The sequence below is a fragment of the Nicotiana tabacum genome, chromosome 1 (genome assembly GCF_000715075.1).
Source record: "Nicotiana tabacum cultivar K326 chromosome 1, ASM71507v2, whole genome shotgun sequence".
In the NCBI taxonomy this organism is placed as follows: Eukaryota; Viridiplantae; Streptophyta; class Magnoliopsida; order Solanales; family Solanaceae; genus Nicotiana; species Nicotiana tabacum.
In genome coordinates, this window is record NC_134080.1 from 61,828,352 (window position 1) to 61,840,269 (window position 11,918).

Below are 11,918 nucleotides of genomic sequence, written 5' to 3' on the forward strand. Positions count from 1 at the left end.
ATCATATAAATAAACTTGTGGCTGTATCATTTCGTCATGATAACTAATTGTAGTTGTTAAGCCAACTATTGTCACGATCTTTTATAACTTGAAGAAAAAAATATTTATTTAGCTACAATATTTTGGTTTGAATAATTTATTGTAGCTAAAAGATTACTATTGCTACAGAACTTTTAATGTGTGGCAAATAACGTTTCATTAGCTATAAAAATTTATTGTAGCAATAAATTTGTAGCTATTTAGGTAATTATTGCCACAATAGTTAGCAATCATAGCAAAAATAAGGAATTAGCTTTTGCTAATTTAATTTTCGAAGCTATGAAATTTTATGATTTTATAAATAGCTATGAAAATTTTATTTCTATAGCTATTGTTAGGTATTAGCTACAATTTTTGAATCTGTAGCTGAGATTTCGTAGCTATAGATACATTATGTTGTAGTGTGCGTATGACTGAGTATGTAATTGCAATGTAAGCAGATAACTCGATAGCATAAATGACCTCCATGGGTCCCAAGAGGATAATCGTGTAGCCTAGACATGATTTCTAATATGGATCACAACTCAAGTGCTCTAACACATAGAGTACAATAAAATGTGCAGATAAGATAGCTACACATATGGAATCGACTAAATCACAGTTACTATAGTGCACGTCCACACGCCCGTCACCTACCATGCGCGTTACCTCAACATCAATCACATAACACGTAATTCAAGGTTTCATACACTCATCACCAAGTTTAGAAGTGTTACTTATCTCGAACAAGCCAAATCCAATACCAAACAAGTCAAGCGATGCTCCAAAAATTTCATCCCACCCGTATTGATCTCCGAACGGCTCGAAACTTGTCAAAAGCAACTCAAGAACGCCAAATAATGCCTAAGGAAACAATTGCAATTGATAAAGGTCGAATCTTTACTCAAAAATCAAAAAGCGGCCAAAAAGTCAAACGCAGGACCGCGCCCTAGAATCCGATGAAACTTATAAAATATGATACCCGTTCAATTAAGAGTTCAACGATACTAGTTTCATTCAATTCCTACTACATATCGGTGTTCAAAACTCGTAAATTCGCTTTATGAAATTTTAGACAACATTTCCTAAATTTCACTTTGAAATCATCAATCAAATGCCAAAAACGAAGAAGGATTCATGAAATATGATCAAAGCCGAGTAGAGAATACTTACCTCAATCCATGTGGTGAAACTCACCTCCAAAATCGCCCAAATCCGAGCGTCCCAACTAAAAATATGACCAAATAAACAAACCTTTGATATTATATATATGCCACCTGTTCTACCTCGTTTATCGTGCCAAATAATCTCGTAACTCGCTTTCGATGCCTCCAATTAACTCCTTATGAAATTTTAGTGAAGTTAGGCTTTTGAATCACTCCATTTGACCTTATAATGAAGGAGATATGTTGGTTTCAATATTTGAAAATAGTGCAAATTTTTAAATACGAAGTCAGTGGCAATTTCGTAATTAATCTAAAAAAAATCTAACAATTCAATTCTTAGTAAAATGACCATAAACTCCTCATACGATGTCGAAACTTAATTATTCCAGTTGCTATGGTTCTAAAATTACGATACAAATCTAATGCTTCAATCAAAACAGAAATTGGAGCTCATTTGTTTAATGTGGTACTGCTTATGCTTGAAGAAACGACGTCGAAACATAAAAAACAAGCCCAACACAACACAACCCCTCGGGACCCCGTCCGAACATACCAATAAGTCCCATAACATAACAGAACGTATTCGAGGCCTCAAATCATGCATAAAAACATCAAAACCACGAATCGCACCTCAAATCAAATTTAATGAACTTTGAATCTTTCAACTTCCAAAACTTGTGCGGAACCTTATCATATCAACTCGAAATGAACTCAAATTTGTACACAAGTCCTAAATGACTTAATGAAGCTATTTCAATTTTCGGAACCACAATTCAAACATGATATCATCATAGTCAACTCTCGGTCAAACTTATTAACATTCAAAACCTTTAAATTTTCAACTTTGGCCAAATGGCGCCAAAACCTTCTAGAAATATCCAAATGCAAATCCAGACATATGCCCAAGTCCAAAATCACCATCTAGACCCAACAGAACTATCAAAGCTCTGATACGAGGTTAAGTATTAAAAAGTCAAACTTGGTCAACTCTTCCAATTTAAAGCTTCCTAGTTGAGAATCATTCTTCCAAATCAACTCCAAATAACCTGAAAACCAAAATCGACGATTCACACAAGTCATAATACATCACACGATACTACTCAAGACTTCAAATAGCTGAACGGAATGCAAATTCTCAAAACGACCGACTGGGTCGTTATAGGATAATATTGTTCTTATCTATATTTGATCCGTTTTTAAAAAAGTTTATTAGTCAACCGATTTTTAATGGATATTATGGGTAGATAATTATTTTCTTTTAACCATTTTGCCACCACTAATTTGATGTCACACTTTCACCAAAGTTATTAGTTTCACCTATTCAATTTAATTTATTTTATATAGTTTGATTAACACTGAATTTAAAAAATAAAGAAAGATTTTTAAAACTTGAAGGCTTAAATAAGTTATGACGGCTACATGAATATAAGACTTTTGAAACTTGTAATTTTAAATATGGCATAATATTTCTATGGTTATAAGAACTTATCATTAAAGGTAAAATAGAAACTTCAAGTCAAATTATTTCTTAACTTAAAAATGTATCATTCTCTTCTCTTGAGCGGACTAATAATAAAATCATGTCATTTTTTTTTGGTAACTAAATTTTTTTATTAATCACCAAATGTGAAGGTATTAAAAAGCATAGCTTAGCTACTCCTAGCTAGCTAATTCTCATGAGATTTAAAGGGAAAAGACTATACTATCTTAGCATACTAGACCATATTGCTATCAGTGAACTATGCTAAAATACAACTTTTGCACCAGTTTCTTTACATTCCCAATAGCTCTAAAATTACATATGCAGATTATCTCCCTTGCCAAGCTTGTGTGATCTCTGAATGTTTCTTGAAATATTCTCCGATTCCTTTCTTTCCATAGAGCATGCTTATTCAGCATACATCATCTTGGGAAGTTTTGCTACAGTTGATTTCCCTTTTGTGTGCTGACAAATGATCTGTAGTTGTTGCTCCCATGTTGAACTACTAATGTTCTGTACCTTTGCCCATTGACTCAGTCTACACCACAACCTTTTAGCATAGTCACATTCAGCAAATAGATGATTCCTTGTCTCCAAGTTAGTTTGACATAACACACATGAGTCATTTGCACTGAGTCTCCATTTCTTATGTATGTCCACAGTAAGTAACCTCCCATGGCATTGAAGCCACATTATGATTATAGTCTTAGGTCTCGCAGCAATGTTACACATTAGACTTCTCCAGGTAGTTTTATGTAACATTGGACTCAATTGAAGATATATCTGCTTAATGATGTTTTTCTTATCCTCTAATGGCATGTGCAGCTGATTTATGATCTCCCTTGCTTCCAATATCTTCCTCACCATCCAGCTTGCATTCATAGGGATAGGCATAGAATTTATACGACGCTCCTTGATGTACACAGTGTGAATCCACTTAATCCACAATTTGTCTTGCTTGTGAGATAAATCCCAGAAAATTTTGACAATGGCAGCAATATTCCAAATGTGAAGATTGCTTAAGTTGAGTCCACCAACTGCCTTAGGTAGACACACTTTATCCCAGACAATCGTGTCATTTTTTAAACGGATGGAATATTATATATTGGACGATTTAGCGGTAGGCAAAAAGACGAGTTTAAAGATTTTCTCCAAGATATTATGTCATTGAGCGCAACGTACCATTGAACCGATTGCCTCTTTGCGACAATGACTTCAAAATACTCTTAATCTACCCCTTTAGAATTGATCATAAACTATGAACCTATATTAATAGTATGATTCAATTTAATTATCAGGGACGGACGGAGTAAGAAAGTTACTTATACTTTAATTCAAATAGTATATTTGTATTTATAAATTTATTAAATATATATAAAAATTAAATTCAGAATTCAATTACTAACCTCTAATGTCGTCACCTAAAATCGAGAACTCAAAAATTTCAAATTGTGATTTCAAACGTAATATAAAAATTATACACATCTTCCCTCTCTCCTAGCGGTGAAAAACATCTTTTACAAAGCTCACGTGGAGGAAATATTGGACCAATAACAATAAGGGCACGTTTTTCATTTCCATGCGAGACATTATAATTTCCTTTAATTAACGACCCCAACCTGACAGAGGACAAATTTAATACTTCACCAAACAAAAGTTAAGAAGGGAAAACAACTTTCAACTGTTATAAATTGGAGGAACCAAAAGAAGTTAGATGCGCAAAACCTTCATCTCTTTGAGACCATTCTGACTAATCCCAATAGTTTCAGACAGAGACACCTCTTTAGCTCTAAGAATGGGATTTGAAAGGGTACGTAATATTCATGCTCTAGTTTTTTCAATATTATTTTCTTTCATACTCAAGTTCAAAGACGAGCCAACTCACTAGTATTCTTTACGATAAATTATTTATTAACCGCATATTCATTCTTTCAATTTCAAAATAAAATATTTGTAATTGAAATTTCTTCTTTTGTGGTTATGAGATAGGAGTTTGACATAATGGTTGTCCCAACAAAAGGTGAAATCAACGCGCCACCGCCACCACGGAAGAATTTGAGTCTTAGTGTGGTGGAACCTGATGAAAAAGATAATAAAATGTCTTCGCAAGAACTAGACAGAATTTTGACTCAATATATCGAGACATTGTCCCATCGGACAGAATATCATATAGGTAAGTATATGTTCATTGGACTTTTGTCTAAATATAGTCATCAAATTTAAATTTTAGACACAATTTAACAAAATAAAATTAAAAGACTAGCAAACTAAGGTCTATAGATTGTAAGTCTGGATATCTTTGGATAGACGCGAGATCAACTGCATGAAGTACAGTAAAGTTCTTTGCTATCCTTCCCGAAATACATAATTTGTGTAAAAGTTACTGAGTTCACGTGAACCTATAACTTTTGCACTAGATCCGCTCCTGGTATCAAGCTCTCTCATCATCAGGCCGGTTGACACATAGGAAATTAAAATTTTCATGTTTATTCAACTGTTCCTTGAGTTACTAGAACCCTCTCTTACCAATCATACCTGTTGGCCTATAATTGAAGAACATATTTGGAATAAAAGAACTTAGCTTTTTAAGTGAAACGAGGCCATGTAACATCTCATGTAAGGAGAAAATGTGACAAACTTTTCAGGTGAGAGAAATATTAAATATCTACCTCATATTTTGTCACCCTAACTACTTTCTCCCTCATGCCATAATAATAATGTGCCTAATTCTCCACATGTTTCTAATATATAGTTTGTGTTCTATTTGATCGATGGCTCAATTCCACAATTTGTATATACATGTACAATTTTTACTATTGGGTACCTCGGACAACTAACAGTACCAATAACAACTATTGCTTCGGACAACTAACAGTACTGCATCATGCATGCAATATATTTTTGAAGTCTCTCGTTATTAATTAAAAAATATGTAGACTATTAGTTAATTTCATACATGTGCCATATTTAATTTCACAACGAGATTAGAGAAACTATATCAAGAATAATGTAAAAAAAAAAAAAAAAACTTTTTAGTCATACTTCTTCTCGGAATGTTTAAACTTAGACTCTTTAACTAGGTTCTTAATTTACAGGTTATCCAGTTAATATATGTTATGAGCATCATGCTGCTTTAGCTCCACTTTTGCAATTCCACTTGAACAACTGTGGAGATCCCTTCACTCAGAACACTGTCGATTTCCATTCAAAAGATTTTGAAGTGGCTGTTTTAGATTGGTTTGCGCAACTCTGGGAAATTGAGAAGGATGAATATTGGGGATACATTACAAATGGTGGCACAGAGGGAAATCTCCATGGTCTTTTGATTGGGTAGGTATCACTTTCCCATTTCCATTGATAGACAAAGTTTCTTCTACTTCCGATTTAAGAGTCATCACTTGAGAAGTTGATATAGTACTTTTTTTTAATATATATATATATATAAATAACATTGGCCTGAAATGGGTTTAAATGGAGTAAGACCCTCCGTGAAGATTTATATAGTCAATCCTAATTTGTTTGGGACAGAAACGTGATTGTTGTTGTAGAATAGTCTGACAAACGTATTTTGTACTTGGAGATATTCTACAATATTTATACTTGATCTAAAAAAGAGTATTGTACACATTTAGAGACCTCATATTCAAATGATGTATTTCACTTTTACCATTTCAATAATATTTGTGCAGGAGAGAGTTACATCCCACTGGGATAATATATGCATCAAAGGATTCACATTACTCGATTTTTAAAGCAGCAAGAATGTACAGAATGGAGATAGAGACAATCAATACTTTAGTTAATGGGGAAATTGATTATGCAGATCTGAGATCAAAGTTACTTCTCAACAAGAACAAACCAGCCATCATCAATGTCAATATTGGTAATAATATAATTAGATTCTTTAGCTCCCGAGCTTTAATATGGTCAATTAATCTTCTAGTTCTCATCAGACGGGAGCCATGATTTAAAGTTTATGTATTCTAACGTGCCACTAAATTCATAGCTTGTTTTAGTTGCGCAATTAATTATTTATACATATTTTAATAGATTTTAAAATATAAATATAAGGTCTAGCAAAAGGTATTATAAGTTCATTTGAATCCATTCCTAATATTGTAGCTCTACCCTGATTTTCATAGATCAAAGTACTAATACTTTTAACATATTTGTAGGAACTACCTTCAAAGGGGCTATTGATGATATTGATCTGATCCTACAAATACTGCAAAAATGTGGTTATTCCAATGATAGGTATTACATCCATTGTGACGCTGCACTATATGGGCTAATAATCCCATTTATCCAACACGTAAGATTTATTTAATCCATTATGTTCTTGAAATAAATAACTTTCCATCTAGGAAACATATAGAAAGTGACCTAGTTCTCTATTATATTTGACAACAGGCGAAAACAATTACCTTCAAGAAACCGATAGGCAGTGTTTCAATTTCAGGCCACAAATTCCTGGGATGTCCAATGCCTTGTGGCATTCAGATAACAAGGAAAAGTTACATCAGTCATCTCTCCACAAAAATAGAGTATATTGCCTCAGTGGATGCTACAATTTCTGGTAGTCGAAATGGCCTGGCACCAATATTCTTATGGTACAGTTTATGCATGAAAGGTCGTGCCGGATTGCAACAAGATGCCAAAATATGCAACGAAAATGCCCGATATTTGAAAGGCCGACTTCATAAAGCAGGAATTAGCGCTATGCTCAACGAGTCTAGCATTATCGTTGTATTTGAACGACCTAATGACCCTAAGTTCATTCGTCATTGGCAACTGTCTTGCACAAGAGATATGGCACATGTTGTAGTCATGCCAGGTATCACAAGAGAAACAATAGACAGTTTTTTTAATGATTTAATGCAAGAGAGGGAAAAATGGTACCAGGTTGGAACAACTCTGCCTCCTTGCCTAGCAGATGATATTGGTTCTCAAAACTGTCTTTGCTCCAAACAGAAGATGCGTCATTGAATTCCTTAGAAGACGAGACTTGGAACGGTCCTGGATATGGAGTATGCTTTTATGCGGAGGTGGCTCAATAAAATTGGTGATCTAACGCCAAGATTTTAATAAATAGAAGACCTTATATTTATCTATTTTAGTTCTTTTTGAGTAAAAATTTGTTCTTTTTGAGTTTCATTATCATCTTATTCAACTAAAATGGGAGTTACGTTGTTCATATGTAGAACACTCTCCCATATTGTTTGTTTATTTTTCTTGTTGCTTGTTATAAAATTAAGAGCACCTCCCATTCAGTATTTATATATATATATATATATATATATATATATATATATATATATATATATGTTAGAAAAATAATTTTTGATTAAGGAAGTTGACAACTTAATAATTGAAAATAAAAAAACCATCATTATATATGTATCCTACAAGAAATTTTATTTTTAACGATCATTTCTTAACAAAGGGACATAAATCCGGTCATTATAAGTGTATTTATAGCAACCAAATTTTTTTCCAGTTATTAAAACTAATTTTTAGCTCAATATTTACGAGGGAATAATACTCGGCCGTTAAATATAACACAGCCGGTCGTTAAATAATTATTAAGGCCCCTAAGAAAAGGGAAAAGCCCTAAGACGTCGACTAATTCTTTAAACAGTTCGTATAAACCTAAAAAGCCTGAAACGTCAACTTCTCTAACAGTTCCATCATAAACCTCAGTTTTGAACGAATTAGCAGAGATCTGCTACGACGAATTCAAATAATTAGAGAAACTGCTCTACTCCTAAAATTCAGCAATTAGCGAACGAAACTGCTCGTCACCTCCATTGACAACAGCTGCTCATCTTCGAGTATCTTCTCATCAAGGTAAGGTTCAAAAATTTACCTTTTCTATGTGAATTGGGTGATAATTTTTCTAGAAAAAGGCATCTGAACTAGGAGCAGGGATGAGAGAGGCCAGAGCATAGATTGTGATTTGACTCCCCATCTGTTGAGCGATATCTGTTTTGAACGAGCAACTGTTATATCTCCTGTCATGATTAAATCATCTTCTCTAATAGTTTATTCTGAATGTCAATTTCGTGCTATCAGTTTCACTGAGTGCCAAGTATAATTGTCGAAATATTAGTCCTCCTAAAATTAAAGTTGATAATTTTTAGCGGTTGCGAACACACTTGTATGTATATGGATGTTGGTTTTCCCTTTGGTGAAAGAATGACACAAATACAAAAATTATTTCTATCTATATATTGATTGGACAATAAGATGAATCAATATGTTAAACCAAAATGGATGGGAAAAGGGGAGAAATGTTATGTTTCAACTAGAAGCAATCTAGAGAAGAGGGTGGATGCACTGTCCTCTTTTGGTCCTTTCCTCCATTATAGCTTATCTAATTATACAACAACCTTATGGAATCCTCATAAGCTTATTATATAACTACTATGATGGAAATGACACTAGTAGAAAACTTTGTGTTGAGTGACTAGAGAAGCATCAACGCACTGATTTTAGCTACTATGCATTGTACCAAAATGTCATACTCATTCGGGATTGATTTAGAAGGGGTGAAGAGGTATATGAGAAGACAAAAAAGGAGAAAAGATTGGGAGAATGCGTAAAGTTGAATGTCGTATGATGGAGTCTTTTATAGGCATACTTTACAATGTGTATATTACATTTATCTGATGTAAGACACTAGTATGTGCACTGTTACTTCTGTACGTATTTAACTTGGTCTAAGTCTAGCTATCTTCCCCCTCAAGCGGTGTGTGTATATATGTCATAAACCTACATATATAGTTCATAGATTAGCAAGGAACTTAGTACATAAGAAAGTTAGTCCTCTGACTTTGCTGACTTGGTGATTATGTCTCTATGATAAAATGATCGTCATTTGTATATGCCTGGTTCTCTTAAAAAATACTGGATTAGATGCAATACGTTTGCAGTTTGATTACTAAAGACTAGTACTGGATTGTCTTTAGTAACCCTGGCCTTTCTCAACTCTTCGGGAGCAAAACAACGTCCTGACCGAGTTAATCCTTGCGCCTCACAACTTTCTTCCTCAATTTCCTTTTCTTTGTATGTCACCACTACCTTTTCATATTTCCACGGCACGGCTTTGCTATCAACCACGAGTAATTGGACTACCGGCTTTATGACAACTGGTTCTATGTAGGCCCCTTTCACAACAACCACGGGTGCAGATGATGCCCCTGGTGCCACTAACTTGGTTGGTTCTGGCTTCTTTGTGACGACGGACGACCCTTTCCCTATTACCACCACTAGCTTGTCATTCACCCCTTTTGGCTGAGTTGTTGGCTTTGCCCTAACTGCATTTTCCTTCTCCTTAGCCTCAATAGAATGGATCATCATGACCGTCTGTGAGGGCTTTTTAGGCTCTGCTCCCTCATATAGCAGTTCAATCATGTTGGCCTCATGATGTGCCGGCAACGGGTTTTGATTAATGTTTGGCGCCTTCGGAGCCTGTACTTCAATACGGCGATTATCAATAAGTTTCTGCACCGCGTTCTTCAATCTCCAGCATTTCTCAGTATCATGCCCTGGCATCCCTGAACAATACTCACAGCTGACCGAATGGTCCAGGTTTCTTGGAGGGAGGTTTGGCGTTTTGGGCTCGACTGGTGTCAACATTCCAAGCTCTTTCAATCTATGGAAGCGAGTGGTATAAGATTCTCCCACTGGAGTAAAGGTTCTTTTGTTCTGGACTTTCTCATTTCTAAAAGTTTGGTTCGGGCGAAAACCGGCTCCTGGCCTATAAGCCATCGGGTGTGGATATGTGTTTTGTGGAGCTGGGTATGTGTTTTGGGTATCCGGCGCACGCCATTGCGCTTGAGCCGGAGGCTGGGTATAAGTTTGGGCATGATGGACGGAAAAGTGTGGCTCTGGTGGTGGATAATAATGTTGAGGAGGGCCATATGGGGTATACAGGTAATTTGGGTGGTGGGGTCTGGGTTGGTTGTATTATGGTGAAGGGCTTCCAGACCTGGACCATAATCCGGATTCGACACTTGCAACCTCTTCTTTCTTCTTCTTCTCAAGCACACCCCCAGTGCCGTTTTGAATGGCTTGGGTGGTTGCTTTGATTGCTGAATAACTCATGATCTTATTGGATTTGAGTCCCTCCTCAACCATGCCTCCCATTTTTACAACTTCATTAAAGGACTTGCCCACTGCTGACACCAAATGACCGAAATAGATGGGCTCCAAAGCCTGCAAGAAATAGTCAACCATTTCACTCTCTTTCATCGGGGGGTCAACCCTTGCCGCTTGCTCTCTCCAACGGAACCCATATTCTCGAAAGCTCTCACCAGGCTTCTCGATCTTTGTTAATGACAATCGATCTGGGATGATTTCGAGATTGTATTGAAACTGACAGGCGAAGGCTTGGGCCAAGTCGTCCCAGGTGTACCACCAGCTATGGTCTTGTCTAGTGTACCATTCCAACGTCGATCCGCTCAAACGTTGGCTGAAATGCGCCATCAACAATTCATCTCTCCCTCATGCTCCTCTCATCTTGCTACAGAATCCCCTTAAATGTGCTACTGGGTCGCCATGCCCATCGTACAAATCAAACTTAGGCATCTTGAACCCGACCGGTAACTGAACATCTGGGAACAGACATAAATATTTATAGGCCACACTTACTTGGCCCCCTAACCCCCTCATGTCTCGGAATGATTGCTCCAGGCTTTTGACCTTTCTGATCATCTCCTCCTGCTCAGGGTTTTTGGGCGGCTTCTTGGTGCCTGCCATGAGATCAAGATGAGGGGTATAAGAGTAGGGTTCTGGTACTTTGAAGGTAGGCTCAGGAGGATAGTACTGGTTGTCGTGCGTTTGGAACAGAGGTTCACTAGGAGATCGGTGTAGGGTAGCAGGCGGAGGTGCCACAAAAATAGGAGTAATTGGTGGAGGGGGGTATGAAACTTGTTTGGATGGAGGAGCCTGTGATGTATGATAAGTGGTGCCTTGGCATTGTTGGTAGAGTGGAAATGCTGGAGATGAATTCACGGTGGGCGGCTCCTGAGGCTGAGCCAATGGTGGGATATAAGCGGGGTTAGCGGGATAAACTGGTGGTGGATGCCCCTTTGCCCAGGCTTGGTACATTTCAGCCATCTGTTGTTTCAATTTATACATTTCCTCCCTCATTGCATGAACGTCCATTTCTTCTACTTCTTTCGATGGGTCAACAATACTCGTATCAGATTCCGGGCCAGTCATGTTCACTTTATCTTTAGACCAGGTGTTGT

The 11,918-nt window shown here is 36.4% G+C and overlaps 2 protein-coding genes across 2 annotated transcripts; one reads left to right on the top strand and one right to left on the bottom strand.

The window, feature by feature from the left end:
- Positions 1 to 3,072: 3,072 nt before the first annotated feature.
- Positions 3,073 to 3,546, bottom strand: LOC142162794 (uncharacterized). The gene has a single exon (XM_075219581.1). It carries the CDS (start codon positions 3,544 to 3,546, stop codon positions 3,073 to 3,075), a length of 474 nt encoding a protein of 157 aa, XP_075075682.1.
- A 913-nt stretch (positions 3,547 to 4,459) lies between these two features.
- Positions 4,460 to 7,650, top strand: LOC107760316 (histidine decarboxylase-like). Its single transcript, NM_001324676.1, is given in 6 exon segments — positions 4,460 to 4,474; positions 4,654 to 4,837; positions 5,760 to 5,994; positions 6,354 to 6,547; positions 6,840 to 6,976; positions 7,075 to 7,650. Coding segments are annotated over 6 exon segments (1,341 nt in total).
- Positions 7,651 to 11,918: the final 4,268 nt, after the last annotated feature.